Below are 15,708 nucleotides of genomic sequence, written 5' to 3'. Positions count from 1 at the left end.
CCGACCCGGCTGACAGCAATTTGATGGCCGAACAGGACTTTCATCTTTCCAGGTGGACATCTTATAATGTCTTCACAGATGCGCCTGCTGCTGGTACTCACTGTGACCAATCACAACAGATCACATGACAAATTGCAAACAATGAATGGCTTTGATTCATGCCATTCATTGTTACAATTGTGCTTGTTAGTTGTGATTGGTCACAGTGATCATATGGTACAAACAGGGCCAATCACAGCCCATCCATACCATGTGGTTAGCTGTGGCAAGTTACAGCTCATCACAGCTAGTGATGGGGCCCCCGTTCGGTTCGCACCAGAACATCTCAAACAGGGAAAAAATTCTAGCAAACTTGCGAACTCTATGGGACATGAACATGAAAAATCAAAAGTTCTTATTTTAAAGGCTTATGTGCAAGTTATTGCCATAAAAATAATGTATGGGGGTCTGGGTACTGCCCCGGGGGACATGTATCAATGCAACATTTTTTTTCTTTAAAACAATTTTACAGGAGAAGTGATTTTAATAATGCCCAAAGTGAAACAAAAAAAATGATAAATTAATTTAAATGTCGTGCATGGGGGGTCCCCTTAATGTGTGTGTAAAGTGGCACATCTGTACGATGTATGGAGCCTGCTGCAGAAATACTGACATTCCTAAAGGAAAAAACGTCATTTAAACTTGCTCACAGCTGTATATGCATTGTCTGCTCCCACCAATACAGATGAAAAGAACTGCATAGGTCCCACTGGATCTGGGGGCCCGATAAGCCCCACACCCGAGGACCCCACAACCACCATGTTAATGATTAAGCTCACATTGTAGTGTGTGAAACGCATCTACCTTGCCACCATTGGCCACACTGGGATGTCCAGTCAATAAATCTGGATTTTGACCTCATCTGGAGTGCAGCCGTTTTTTCTTTATTGATTATCCATGGTGGCGACCCGGAGCGTGCACCGGTGTGTGTGGGTCATCAGGCTTACAATACCACCTTGAGCAAATTTCCTTTGATGTGGTGTGCTATGATTGGTCACAGCGATCACATGGTACCAGCAGCAACTCAGTATAGTGATCTGCCATTGGCTGTGTCCCGTGGACGCAGTGGGTAAAAGATTGAAAGGCAGCGCTGCTCATTTCGGGGAGGATGTCCTATGAAGTCCACCCTGCCTCTAGAAAAGGTCTCGCTCGGTCGCAATTAGGCCAGGCGGGAACTGATTAATAAGTGGTAGGTGGTGGCTTAATGGGAAACCTTTGAAATTAGTTCCTTTTAAAATACAGGAGGACCCGAGTATATTAAATATTTTATTGATACACAAATTGAATACAAATAAAATTAAAATCTGTAACAGAGCTGAATATTTTATTTTTCCCCATGCACCTCCCTGAAATGATAAAAATTTACACTTGTTCCCGAAAAGAAAATTTTCATTGCCGCTAACCTGGAACAAGCCTGCAGGTCAATTCTGACATAATTTATTTTGTGCCTGTTCCGGTGAAAGGTTAGATGTATCCACTTTTTTCCCCACTTTAAGCACAACTCTAGTGTTTAGTTTTGTCTTTTGGGTGGGTTTTGTCTGCCATGGCCACCAGTTACTTTACTCTACATACACATTTTCAGCAGAACATTCGGCTACCAGTTTCCCCAAAATGGTTCTTCCGACTCATTCTCCTCCTCGCTATGACTCCCAAAAATGTAGTTTGATCTCCTTTCGGAAATTATGGAGGTGAGGCGTTTCAGGGGGACTTGCAAGGTTGCACTTCCAAAATCAGTAAACAGAAAAGGGAGCTCTTTCTTGCATAAAGTCCACCTAGGTTCACCTGGACTCCAGTGGTACATCTTATAGTCACTCATACCATCATCTTCACTCCCTCCCACTATATAAATCCTGCGCTTCCAGCGTACCACCGCAGCGCTAGAAGTGCTTTGTAGGACAGGTGGAATTTTATCACAACCAATTTGCCCTAGGTGATCCATACAGAAGCTTTTAGAAATGGTATTTGACTCTTCATTATACATAAGATATTCCTTGTAATCATTATATGGTGGATATGCATCATACGCTGGATATGCATTACGAATATGTCTGGTGTCATAACTTGCAATGACGTATAACTGGTCATCCATTGTCACAGCTCCAACAGCCGAAAAGACCATCGAGAGTGGAAACTGGCTCCAAGTGTCTGTCAGAATATTGTAAATATGGAATCCCCGATCGTGTAAAATCTCTTTACGTGTCCGGGTCATCCCACCTATAGCAAACAGCCTTCCTTTCAGCACAGCACTAGCAAAGCTATGTAGTGCCTTGGGCATGCTTGACACATTGCGCCAACTATTGTCCAACACGCTGAAGCATTCCACCGTGTCTGTGGGTTTACTTTTTGGTTCTGCGAGTCTGCTGTTGAGTCCTCCAAAAGCATAAAGCATGTTTCTGTAGGCTAGGAGGCCATGACAAGCTCTTGGATGGGTCAAAGAAGAGAGCTCTTTCCATTCATTTAATACAGAATCATACATGTGCAGGGCTTTGGAAGCATTACCTTCTTCTCTATACCCACCCGACACATATAAATGAAATCCTACAGATGCAATTCCAGGTTCATCTAAACAGTCACAAAAGGGAAGCTTCTCCCAAGAGTCTGTTGTTGGATCGTAGGCTTTCCAATAGTAATCCTCTAGTACAGGGTCGGTTTCTTCCAATGCCATGAGGTCTATGCAAACTATTCTCTCCTCAAACATCCCTTGACGCAAGTGGATTCCTGTTGGAGGCTGGCGAGGGGAGTCTCTAGGTATGTCCCTGCTGACCTTTTCCAGCTCATCTGGAGTCAGAAGTGGTAGCCTGATGACCTTCAACAGTTCTGGGGGAAGAGGATTGTCCTGAGTGTGAAATTCCCACCAGCAGCGGGCAATGTTATAGACAGCAAGTTCTGAGGAAACCATCAAGTCATCTGAAGACAGGATGTTGACCAGTTCTTCCATCTCCAAGTGAAAAAAGTGCTCTTTTCCAGATAAGGAGCTCAAATTCTTACTAATGTGGTACATGGTTTCTTCCAACAGGATTCCGTGATTGTGGCTATGAGCCAAGCTATAAATCCAAAGGCAGTTTTCATTGTCGATCCTCTTTGCAAGGTACCTAGGTAAAGAAAGGAACATGACATTACTATCAACCCCATACCTTAGCATTAGGGTTACAGGGAGGGTAGTGCTAGGGTTATCTGAAAGGTTAGTGTTAGGCATACAGGGAAAATTAGTGTGCACTTAGGGCATTGCTCTCAGCATCAGGAAGGGACTTTCAGGTACCAGATGTCTGTTTTTCTGTTCCAGGCACTCAAAATGAATGTCCATCTGGAAAGCCAGAATGCTATGGCACCACACAACGCATGCTGTGCATTTTTTTACTGCATTTGAGACGTACTGGGAAGATTAGGTGCAGCTCCGATGTAGCTGGAGCATAGCACAAGGTGCCCTGGGTTATTCTGGATACTAGAATAGAGAGTCTAGCAGGGTGCAAGTAATGCCCACAAGCTACACTAACCATTTCTATAGGGGACAGGATCAGGAAAGGAACCTTTTATTATAGTTTTAGGTTTTAAATTGAATACAGATTCATATCAAAGTGCACCGATAACAATAAAAAATAAAAAAAACACACAAAACCTTTTTCTACACAGGACTCTCTAGGACATGGAAGAGTCATGAGGAAAACAGCTATGCAGAAAAAAAAAAAAATCCTATTGTGTAAAATTTTATATATATATATATATATATATATATATATTTTATACACACACACACACACACGGTGATGACAAACTACTTGGAAAGGAAGGTCCTAAATTATTAACAGCGATAAGCGTATTTATATAAATTCCAAGTTTAGATGCCGGTCCAAAGTTAGCAGTGTCAGACCACTAGGCTTTAACTCTGAGAACATACACAGAGGTGAACATTCCTAATTGTTTGCTGCACTACAGTTACAAAAGTATTACTTTCACTTGCAAATCTAAGATTTCCTAAAATACAAGACCTCCCTATGTAGCACCCTCTAGTGTGCTACTAGTATTGGTGCAGGCAAATTTAAACCTATGACTCATAGTAAGTTTTGTAAGTCAGAAATTGGGTCAGGGTTACTGCAGGCCAGGCTGGGTGGCTTTTCAGGGTGGGTCCCTGTTACCTCCCCCTGGAGACGCTTCTGTAAGTTAGTGGGCAAAGACCAGGAGGTCCTGATCTGCCTACTTGAGGGAATCTGGCTAATCCCCAGGCAGAGGGCCTTGCAGGGTCAGTCCTTAAACATGGGAGAGCCACGCTAGCCGGGGAGACAGGTGGAAGATGGATTGCTAAAGGAGGCTTTTGATGGGCTCGGTCTGGCTTGGAAAGATCCCATAAACATCATGGTTTGAGCAGGAATCTTACCTAAGGGAACAAGGAGGACAGAATGAGTACATTAGCACACCCAGGGATTCACAAGGGAAAAGATTGCCATATGTAGCAAGATTTCTGAAGGACAGCACTGTGCTTAACTCTTTCTATCCCTTGCCCTTGGAGATCTTCAAAGCAGCCAGGTGGGCTAGTAATCTATGCAGGCAGTGGGACCGGGAGCAGTTCTGCAAACAAGAGGAGATACTCCTGCATTCCGTTTACAACAGACTGTTCTATTTTTCTAAAGGGGCTAAGAGCTCCTAGTCCTTAGGATCCTTACTTTGTACAGAGGAAGGCAGTTGTCCCCACTCAATGTTTCCGTCACGTTGGGTAGCCAATGCCTGTACCCCATCCAAGTTATTATCCCCAATAAAAAAAAAAAAAAAAAAAAAAAAAGCAAGCAAGCTCAGAAACGGACTTTTCTCTTACGTCCTCCGACAGTCGCCGCCCACTCATACAGTCTTCACCAATGGGGTATTGACTTCCTCTCCACAGGAGTAGATAGGCATAAGACTTGTTAAGTACAAAGCATTTACATACACACCCATGGGGGCTGTCTCACTGGTCCAATACCCCCCTGCAATAGCCATCCCAACTCAGTTTGTCTTCTGCCTAGTTAAGGAGTAGATAGGCTTCCCTGTGCTGGGGCTACAGTCTCAGCCTTCTTCTATTTTAGGATTTTATTTTCTGCAAATGTCTTTCTCTGCATTACTAGCGGTTTTATTTGGTCAGCGTTAGTCGGATCTTCGGATGAAGACGGTGTTTGCGGAGCTGGGAATCGGACTGGTCGTCCTGGTTCTCCGGGACAGAGAGTCAGATGGAATCCAAGCCCACCATTGAGCTTTTAGCAGGCTGTGTGTTCGCCCTGGCCTCGCAAACGACCCATCCCTGTCTTCAGGGATGCAGCCTGTGAGGTGGCTACCTCACCGGACACATTCACGGTTCGTCCATGCACTACTGGTGTCCTGCGCTTTGGCCGACGGCACTCCCCTGCCATCTGAGGGCGGGCGGTTTCCCGTTTGATATGAGGCACCCCACGTCATCGAGTACAGGCAAGTACACTCTGCGTGGGGCCTCTGTCTGGGGCTGGCAGTCCTGTGCGTCTGGTGTCCCCTTATGTCTGTGCGTTTTGGGCTCCCTAATGCCGATCCCTGCGGGTGTTTTTTCTCTCACAGCCAGCGCTGTGTGGATTTTTGGGGGTCCCTCTCCTGTGTCACTTTAGGGTTCTTGGAGGTACAGACACGTGCGGCCACGGCTGCGGGGTTAAAAGCCGCCGGTCCACCATTTTAGGTGTGGGCAGCATGTCTGGCTTCACTATGGGCGCTTATACAGCATGGTATGTATTGTATTTTGGCGCCTTGCGGCGCCATCTTGTGTGTGGCAAACGATCGTTTCCGAGCACATGTCGGCGGCCATTTTACCGAAGCCTCCCATTACTTTCCATAGGCAACCATTTTTCCTTAGCCTGCAGCCTCAATTCAGTCTCTGGCGGTGACATCACTTCCTTCTTTCACTCAGGAGCGACCGACTGCGGTGGTAACACTTGTGGGGCTCTGTTCTGCTGTCCTTTGGTCCTCCCTTGTACAATCTTCCTGGCTTTTAGTTTGTCCCTGCGGGGGGTCTGTGTTCCACAGTCATTGTAGCGGTGTGCTGCAGGATCCGCAGCGCGCTTAAAGGGCCAGTACCTTACAAAAAAAATAAAAAAATTTGCAATAGAATCCCAGGACAGCAAATTTCCTCCAGCCTTGGTGTGGGATTCAGGTTCTTCTGAATCTTCTGTCCTGTCTAATTTGTCTGCTGTAGTGGCGACGTTAGTGTCCAAAATGGATGTGCTGATGACTGAACGTGCTGCTAGAAAAAGGCCTAGGATTTCTTTTTCTTCCGATTCTGAATGCGACATGGTTGTTGTAGGTAGCGTGCCCCTTTCAGGGTCTCGCTCTTCTCAGTCTGAGGGGGAGGCAGAGGTTGCAGGGGTGGATGATTCCCCCCTGGGACGCCCAAAGAATGCGCAGCTATGGATGCGCTGATTCTTGCCATTGAAGAAACACTACATTTAGGAGGATGAGTCCAATCCTCCGGGTATTGTGTCTTTTGGTACACACAAGACCCGTAAGACGGCGCAGGTTTTTGCTTACCCCGCTGAGTTTCACCACACAGTGAATGAGCAATGGCGCAATTTGAAACAAACCTTCACGGTGCCAAAGAAGGTTTCAACTTCTTTAGCCTTTTGCGTCTCCTATGGTTTCGCGTTGGTGTGTGGCTCCTCAAGTGGATCACACTGTGGCCAGATTGAATAAGGCTACTCTGGTTCCCACCGAAGATTCTCCGGTATTTAGGGATCCTACAGATAGGAGGCTGGAATCTCTTGCCCGCCATGCTTACATGGTGGCGGGTTCCATGCTAAAACCTATTTTTGCCTCTGTTATGGTGGCTCAGGCTGTGGCGGATTGGACCAAGGTGCTCAGACGCACCCTCGTGGCTGATTCTGCCCCCCCCCCCCCACTACCGTGGAGATGGTGGACCAGATTTATCAAGGGTTCATGCATTTGTGCGATGCGGCCTTAAATGAGGCCCCATTGGCTGCGCGCCTGTCCAGTGTCGCAGTGATTAACCGTCAACTGATCTGGTTGAAAAGCTGGTCAGCTGACCAAAAATCCAGAAAGACGGTAGCTGATATTCCCTATGTGGGGTCTCGCCTTTTTGGAGACTCCCTGGATGAATTGGTTAAAGGAGTCACTGGGGGCAAGAGCACTCTGCTGCCCCAGAATCCTAAGGGCATGTTTTTCCACGGCAAGCGGGGTCTCGCCTTTAAACCAAATCGGGGGTCCTTTCGTGCCTTCAAGGCACAGAACAAGGGAAAACCCTTCAAGGGCCAGGGTGGCCAGAGAAAGCCCTGGGCCGGCAAACCAAAATCCGGCCAAGCTGGTGCAGCGGCTCACTCTGCCTGAAGGGGCGCCCTCACCCATTTCGGGGGTGGGGGGGGGGGGGGACGTTTGCGCGGTTTCCTCCAACAGGACAGGTGGGTTCAGGAAATCATTCGATCATGGTACAAGATTGAATTTCTTTCACAGCCGGCAGACAGATTCTTTCCCTCAAATCTTCATTTGACCCCAGGGCGGTTACAAGACCTGCATCAAGCGGTACAGGATCTCCTCGCCCAGGGGGTAATCATCCCGGTGCCTTATCCGGACAGGTTTCGGGGGCTTTACTCCAATCTGTTCACTGTGCCCAGAAAGGAGGGCAAAGTGCATCCGATTCTGGACTTAAAAGCTCTGAACCGCTTCGTGCGCGTTCGAAAGTTCTGCATGGAATCGCTCCGCTCAGTGGAGGCCTCCCTGAGTCCGGGAGAATTCCTGGCCTCTAGCGAACTAAAGGATGCGTATTTAGACATCTCCATTTTCGAGGGTCATCAGAGGTACCTCCGATTCACTATCGCGGAGGATCATTATCAGTTTGTGGCGTTACCCTTTGGTCTTGCTTCGGCACCAAGGGTCTTTACCAAAGTGTTGGCGCCTGTTTTGGGCCTGTTGCAGGCACAGGGCATTGTGGTCTTGGGATATCTGGACGATATCCTGTTAAGATCGAGTGCCAGTCAGAGCCTGTTGCGCGATCTGTCCACCACGGTCCAGACATTCCAGGAGTTCGGTTGGACCATCAACGTTCAGAAGTCGACCTTGTTTCCTTCGGTTTGTCTCCCATATTTGGGAATGGTTCGGGACTCTGCTCAAGCAAAGGTGTTCTTACCGGAGGACAAGCGCCGGACCCTGCAGTCCGGGGTCAGGTCCCTCAGGGACAACGAATCCTCATCACTCAGGACCTGTATGCGGTCCCTGGGGTTGATGGCATCAGCCTTCGAGGCGACACTATTTACACAGTTTCACACGCAATCTCTTCAAGCCGAGATCCTGGCCCTTGGACCTGAGAGAGTGTCTGAGTCGCCAAATCAGAATGGATCTCTTGTGCTGGCTTCAGTCCCCGGCTGTGTCGGAAGGAAAATCCTTCCGGCCAATTCTGTGGATGGTGATAACCACAGATGCCAGCCTGTTGGGCTGGGGTGGCGTCCTGGGCAACCTGTCTGCCCAGGGCACTTGGTCAGAGGAGGAATCCTCCCTTCCGATAAACATTTTGGAATGGAGTGTGATTAGGCTGTGCCTGCTCCACTTTTCGGGTTGTCTTCAGGGCCGTCCTGCACGGGTGCAGACGGACAATGCCACTGCGGTGGCTTACATCAACCACCAAGGGGGCACCAGGAGTGCCCGGGCGACCCAGGAAGTGACCAGTATTCTGTCTTGGGCCGAGACGCATGTCCCGGCGATATCGGCAGTCACATTCCGGGTGTAGAGAATTGGCAGGCCGATTAGGTTAGCCACCAGACCCTGGACCAAGGGGGGAATGGTCCCTGCACCCGGAGGAGTTTCAAATGCTGTGTGCGAAATGGGGATCCCCAGATGTGGATCTGTTCGCATCTCGGGTAAACAACAAGGTGGAAAGGTTCATGGCAAGAACGCGCGATCCTCTGGCAGACGCCGCGGATGCTCTGGTGGTGCCTTGGCATCAGTATCGTCTGATATATGCCTTTCCTCCGATTCAGTTGTTGTCCAGGTTCCTTTGCAGGTTGGCCTCGGAACCAACATAGGTGATCTGGTGGCGCCGGACTGGCCACGCCGGTCCTGGTACGTGTACATCGTTCACCTGGCCGTTGAGCCTCCATGGCGGCTGCCAATGCGAGAAGATCTTCTGTCTCAGGGACTGATCTTCCATCCTGCTATCCAGTCGCTGGCTTTAACGGCATGGCTGTTGAAAGCCAGGTCCTGAGAGACAGGGGTCTCTCCTCAGAGGTCATTCCTACTTTAAATCAAGGCTAGAAAAGCCTAGTCTGGTAAGATTTATTACTGTACATGTAAAGCTTATTTTGCCTGGTGTGAGTCCAGGGGCTTCTCTCCTCGTTCTTACTCGGTGGTGAGTGTTGTCTTTCCTTCAGTCTGGTATGGACCAGCGCCTTGCATTGGCCACAATTAAGGGCCAGGTATCTGCACTGGCTGTTCTTTTTCAGCGCCCTGTGGTGTCTAATTCTTTGATTCGCACCTTCATTCAAGCTGTGCGTCACTTGGCCCCTCCTAGAAGGGAGCCCCTACCTCCATGGGACTTGAACTTGGTTCTGTCCATGTTACAACATTCCCCATTTGAAAACATCAGGGAAATTTCGTTACCTCTGCTGTCTAAAAAGGTTGCCTTTCTGGTGGCGATCACTTCGGCTCGCAGAGTGTCGGAATTGGAGGCGTTGTCCTGCCGCTCCCCTATCCTGGTGGTTCATAGGGATAAGGTGGTCTTGCGACCTAACCCGTCCATTCTTTCAAAGGTTGTTTCGGATTTTCACCTTAGTGAGGACATTGTTTTACCTTCGCTCTGTTTTACCTTCGCTCTGTGCGAATCCTAAGCATCCTAAGGAGGTTGCCTTGCATTCGTTGGATGTTGTCAGGGCGATCAGGGTTTACCTGTCGACTGAATCCTTTCGAAAATCGGGATTCTCTTTGTCCTTCCTGAGGACCTTGGAAGAGTATGGCTGAGTCTGCGGCGACCATTTCAAAATGGATCAGACAGACAATTGTTCAGGCCCATTCGTTGAAGGAACGGGTACCGCCCTTACCTGTCAAGGCGCACTCTACCAGAGCGGTGGGTACGTCCTGGGCCCTCCGGCATTGGGCTCCGGTGGCCCAGGTGTGCAAGGCTGCGACTTGATCGTCAGTGCACACTTTTTCCAAATTCTACAAAATTGATGTTGTTGTGGGTCCCTGGCTGTTGGGGTTATTTACCCCCTTGGTTATTTGCCTTCCTGGGTTGTTGCTCCTGTTGAGCTTTTTTGTTGCCCAGGAGGTTCCCTTGCTGTTCATGTAAGGTTCCTTTCTCCGATGTGGGTACTGCGTTGCCTTTCCCACCCCTCATGTCTACACTGCTTTGGGACATCCCCATTGGTGAAAACTGTATAAGGGGGCGGCGACTGTCGGAGGACGCAAGAGAAAACTGAATTTTTTTTAGTAAAATCTTACCGTAAAATTCCTTTCTCCGAGTCCTCAGACAGTCGCCGCCCCCACCACTCTTTTGGGGTTCTTATACACTTAACTGCTTGCTACCAAACTGAGTTGGGATGGCTATTGCAGGGGGGTATTGGACCAGTGGGACCACCCCCATGGGTGTCTATGTAAATGCTTTGTTCTTAACAAGTCTTATGCCTAGCTACTCCTGTGGAGAGGAAGTCAATACCCCATTGGTGAAGACTGTATGAGTGGGCGGTGACTGGCGGAGGACTCAGAAAGGAATTTTACAAAAATTCAGTTTTTGCAATTAAAAAATGCTTGTTGCCTGGCTGTGCAGGAATAGGGGAGACTGAAGTGAACCTTTAGAAAGTCTTTACCTGCTGCACAGATCTTGCATGGCCTTGATTTGTAGTCGGCTGGACAGGATAAACAGCTCCTCCACGTTGTCCATAGTGAGATCAACCTCCCCTGTGTAGATGTAGTGCAGGATGGTCTGCAGGACAGAAGAGGGGACATCCGAAAGACAAACCACCCCGAGAACAGCCTCCTTCATGAGACACGTGAAGAGAGCTCTGAAGTAAGGACTGATTGAGGCCAGGAGGATCCTGGAAGCAATAAGAGGACAGATAATGATGTATTGTGTCAGTGAAAAAGATCTATTGCACCAATGCTTTTCAACAATTGCAACAATGCCCCAAATATTTACCCAACTCTGAGATCATGTAATACACCATGGCAGACTTTTTTTGAATCTTTCTGATGTTAATGTTGTGAGACATTTAAAGCCACTCATCTAGACTTCCCCTTGTGCCTGGGTTTAACTCCCTATCTGGGGCAAGCTGCTCCCCCTTTTCCTGTCCCATTTTGGTGGGTCCACCTTCATGCACTTTGAATCTCTTCATATATGATCACCTACCGACATTATTTTGGCATATCAGTTTAGACCAAGGTGAACATCCAGCACTCCTTCCGTGAGGGTAACCTCTTTCCTTTTTGCACCCGATTGAACCCTTTCTATCCATTACTCCCCTGAAAAAGCCTTACAGGGGAAATGCGTCGGGAGTAGCTCTTTCCTCCCACACGCACAGTGGTACAGTGCACACACAGCAAATCTGTTTATACAAGGGGGATGATTTGCTTTTTTATTTAATATATACACACTGTTGCATAGCCACTATACCCATTTTTGATATGAGATGCGCTTTTTACTGTTTTGATGAATAAAATGTATATTATTTTTTAGATTTGAGTGCAATCTTTTTATTGAATGGGATAGCCAACACCCTAAAAGCCCCCTTTCCATATCTTCACATTGTTACCAATACACCACCTCCTGAGTATTCCGTCTTCCTCACTGCTGGGATGTCCTTCAGGTATTCTCTTTAATTCTAATGCGGGTGTCTCAGGTATGTGAGCAGTTATCAGCACAGGAGGGCAGAGATGGCACCAAAAACATTGTTGAAGTTCTGACACTTCCCCAATACTACTAAACATTTATGTCCCTGTTGGAGAGATCTCCCATTGCCCTGGAGGATAATCTCTCCAATAGAGATGTAGTTCTATAGTTGGTTAAATAAAGACTTGGTATGTGTTCAGGTCGATGGTCATTTCTCATATTCCTGTATATTGTGTTCGCTAAGATGCACTTCCAAGAGTCTTTTAAAAACTATCAATCCTTCCTGCTGCCACCACCGATTGTGGAAGAGTTTTCCACACCCTTATCGCCTTAACAGTGAAAAACCCCCTATGCAGCCTAATGTTAAACTGCTTCTCCACAAATTTCATTGCCTGGTCCCATGTCTTACTATACTCCCTTGAGACTGAATAGTTTCCTACTTATGCTGGGATCACTATTGAGGTATTTCTATATCACCTCTCAAGCGTCTCTTCTCCAGCGAGAATAAGTTTAGTGCTTGTAGTAAATGGCATTAAAAGTCTTACAGGGGCTCTAAACCTCTCCCGCTCTATCCAAAACTACATAAAATGGAATGATTTGTGGAGATCTTTAGGTTTCCAGCTTACCTGTGACAAAGGAAGCGTTTCTCTGCAGTCTGTATGGTGACATCACAAAGAATTTCAGAAAAGTACATCTCCTTTAACCCTGAGAACACAAAAGAGACAGAAATATTCTATGTGCACTATATGACCAAAGTATGTGGAACCCTCTCCAAATGATGTAGGTGTCTCCAGTGAAGGGTTCTGGTAATACTCCATTATACAAAGACACTGTGGACAATTGTGCTCCTCCAACCTTGTGGTAACAGTCTGGTGAAGACCCTTTTCTGTTCCACCATGGCTGTGCCCCCGTATACAAAGCCAGCACCAAAAAGACATGGTGTGACCAGTTTGGTGTGGAGAGACTTGAGTTTCCCGCACAGAGCCCTGACCTCAACCCTACTGAACACCTTTGGGATGAATTGGAATGCTGAGTAGGAGTCAGGTCTTCTCGTCCAACATCCGTACCTGACCTCTTAAATGGCCACAAATTCCTACAGGCAGCCTTCCCAGAAGAGTGGAGTCTATGCAACAGTGGTGGCTGGTGCATTAAAATTTGGGGGGGCGTCAAAACCAACACCCCCACCTCCACTCCACGGGATGGCCGGCCAGCAAATCCCCCACTACCCCTGCGGGACAGCCAGCCGTCAAATCTACCACCCCCTCCCCCCACAGTACAGATGGACATCCTTACCTCCTCTGGTGTCTGCCATACGTCTCCTCCCACTTCCTGGCTCCTCTCTCTTCCTGGCCATTAAAATCGCTTCTCTTTTCAGCCAATCAGGAAAGGGATCTCACGACCCGCTTCCTGATTGGCTGGGAGGAGAATCAGTGTGATAATAGCGAAAATTCATTCGCTATTGTCATACAACTGGGTGGGCTTGGGATGCAGTGCTCTGCGCCCCGAGCCCACCCTTTTTTTAAGCCTATTAGAGCCTCTGGCTCTAATCACGTGCTTCAAAAAAAAAAAAAAAAATCCTCTATTGGAAACCATGCGTCCGGTGCCCTGCATGTAGATTAGGGGGCCGGACGCATGGATAGGGGGCAGTGCCCCTGCGACTCCAATAGATGGGCTGCCACTGCTATGTAAACCACAAAAGAGGGGAAACTCATTATTGGCCATGGTTTTGGTAGAAATGCCCAACATCCTCATACAGGCGTGAGGATCTGGGGTTCTTTGAACCTTAGGGGGCAGGGCCTGGACAAGGGGTGGGCAGAAGGGGAGGCTGCCCTGGGCACAGTGGTATTGTAGAAATGGGGTGCCAGAAGTACCTTCTACTACAAGGCGGCTGACAGGTGTAGTGACAGGGGCATCACTACTTCTGTCAGCCCAGCGCTGGAAGTTGCAAAGAAAGGAAGAGAGCCGCGAGTAGGTGCAGGCTGTGCCTTCTCTCTCCCCCTCCCCAACATAAGATTGCACATTATGAAGGGGGAGGGATGCACTCTGGCCTCTTTGCCCTGGATGATCTTGCCCTGGCACTGATGGGGGGGGGGGGTATATTATCCCACTTAATTGGCTGTAACTGACTCTTGACATTTTTCCAGCCTTGGCAGGGTTATTGGAAGAGAACTCCACCCTGAACGGCTTATCTAATACAGGGGTGGCAGATGACAGTGCAAGTGTTTAAAAGCAGATTTGTAATTTCTTACTGGAGTTACTTTCAGGATTCTACAGATTTTAAAACAAATAGCAAAATAAGTTACAGATTAAAATAGATTTTGAAACATTGTAACAAGGGAATCGTTTTCCATGGTACAGATCCAGTGTACTGTAATGGACGGAGGCTGATAAAGAAGCTTAATTTAATGAGGAGGTTAGAAATATCTGGGACCCCCAGCAGCACTGTGCACCACCCACATGTAGGACCCTAAAAAAATAAAAAAAAAATTAAAAAAAAAAAAAAAAACCCATGTTCTGAACCCTACCTGTAAGGATACAATCTTTCAGGGCTTCACTACGATTGGTGATCTCTTCTCTCTGCTCCATGGTGGCAGTGGACGGACCAGGCTCCATCCTGACTCCTTTACAACTGGAAACCGGGAAACTACAAGTTCAACTGGGGGAGGGGGTCAGCAACCAAACTCTACATAAAACATAAGAATACCAGGAGGAATTAAATGGTTAAAGTGAGTTTCCTGAAAACAGATCTACTTTAAGATTCCCCTAATCACTAAAATTTCAGCCACTGTCACTTTTACTAGCATCTGTCAACAAGTTTTAAGTAGTGCAGAAGTAAATTTCAGTACTGCCTGTAAACACTCCCACACACGTTACCTGAGTGTGCAATCTCTTTTATCTGCCAACTACTATGCAGTGCAATGGAATGTTTAATTGGATAGTTTAGGAAGGTTCTCAATCCAGCATACAGTATTATGGTGCACCTTGTAATCGACCATCAGTCATTGGGAAGAATGCCTCATTGCATTGGTGGCCAGTCGGGAAGAATGCCTCATTGCATTGGTGGCCAGTCGGGAAGAATGCCTCATTGCATTGATGGCCAGTAGTGATGTCGCGAACATAAAATTCGCTGTTCGCGAACGCGAACATCGGCGAATGTTCGCGAACCGGCGAACATTGCGAACCGCCATAGACTTTAATAGGCAGGCGAATTTTAAAACCCACAGGGACTCTTTCTGGCCACAATAGTAATGGAAAAGTTGTTTCAAGGGGACAAACACCTGGACTGTGGCATGCCGGAGAGGGATCACACAAAAAAAAGTTCTTAAAAATTTTAATTTTTTGATAGAGAGACAATTATTGGAAAAATTTAAAAAAAAATAAAAATAAAAAATTTCTTTGGATTTAGCATCTGGGGGGTCTAAAAGGTGTACCTGTGAAGTTTCAGCTCTGTAGCATGTCCAGAACCAGAAAAAAAAAAAGATAATTTTTCAGTAGAGCAGGGATGGTCATTTACACCTATATGATCTTTTTTTTCTGGTTCTGGACATTCTACATTATATATATATATATATATATATATATATATATATATATATATATATATATTAAAAAAATACTCAAATACCAGCCCTCAAAGGGGCTTTTGGGGACTATATATATATATATATATATATATATATATATACATATATATATATATATATACACACATACATACACACACACACACACACACACACACATCACAGAACAAAAAAAAAAATACACAAATACCAGCCCTCAAAAGGGCTTTTGGGGACAATATATATATATATATATATATATATATATATATATATATATATATATATATATATATA

At 46.8% G+C, this 15,708-nt stretch overlaps 1 protein-coding gene across 1 annotated transcript; it reads right to left on the bottom strand.

The window, feature by feature from the left end:
• Window positions 1–1,633: 1,633 nt before the first annotated feature.
• On the bottom strand, window positions 1,634–14,479 carry LOC309568909 (kelch repeat and BTB domain-containing protein 8-like; the record flags this gene model as incomplete). Its single annotated transcript, XM_082274684.1, has 4 exons — window positions 14,374–14,479; window positions 12,475–12,553; window positions 10,830–11,057; window positions 1,634–3,131 (listed from the first exon to the last, which is right to left on the bottom strand). The coding sequence occupies exons 1-4, from the start codon at window positions 14,459–14,461 to the stop codon at window positions 1,634–1,636; spliced, it is 1,893 nt and encodes a 630-aa protein (XP_082130810.1). The 5' UTR covers window positions 14,462–14,479.
• Window positions 14,480–15,708: the final 1,229 nt, after the last annotated feature.

The sequence above is a fragment of the Pelophylax lessonae genome, assembly GCF_965119305.1.
Source record: "Pelophylax lessonae genome assembly, chromosome: 12".
In the NCBI taxonomy this organism is placed as follows: Eukaryota; Metazoa; Chordata; class Amphibia; order Anura; family Ranidae; genus Pelophylax; species Pelophylax lessonae.
The sequence above is the reverse complement of the archived record's forward strand: the minus strand, read 5'-3'. Positions and strand labels throughout refer to the sequence as shown.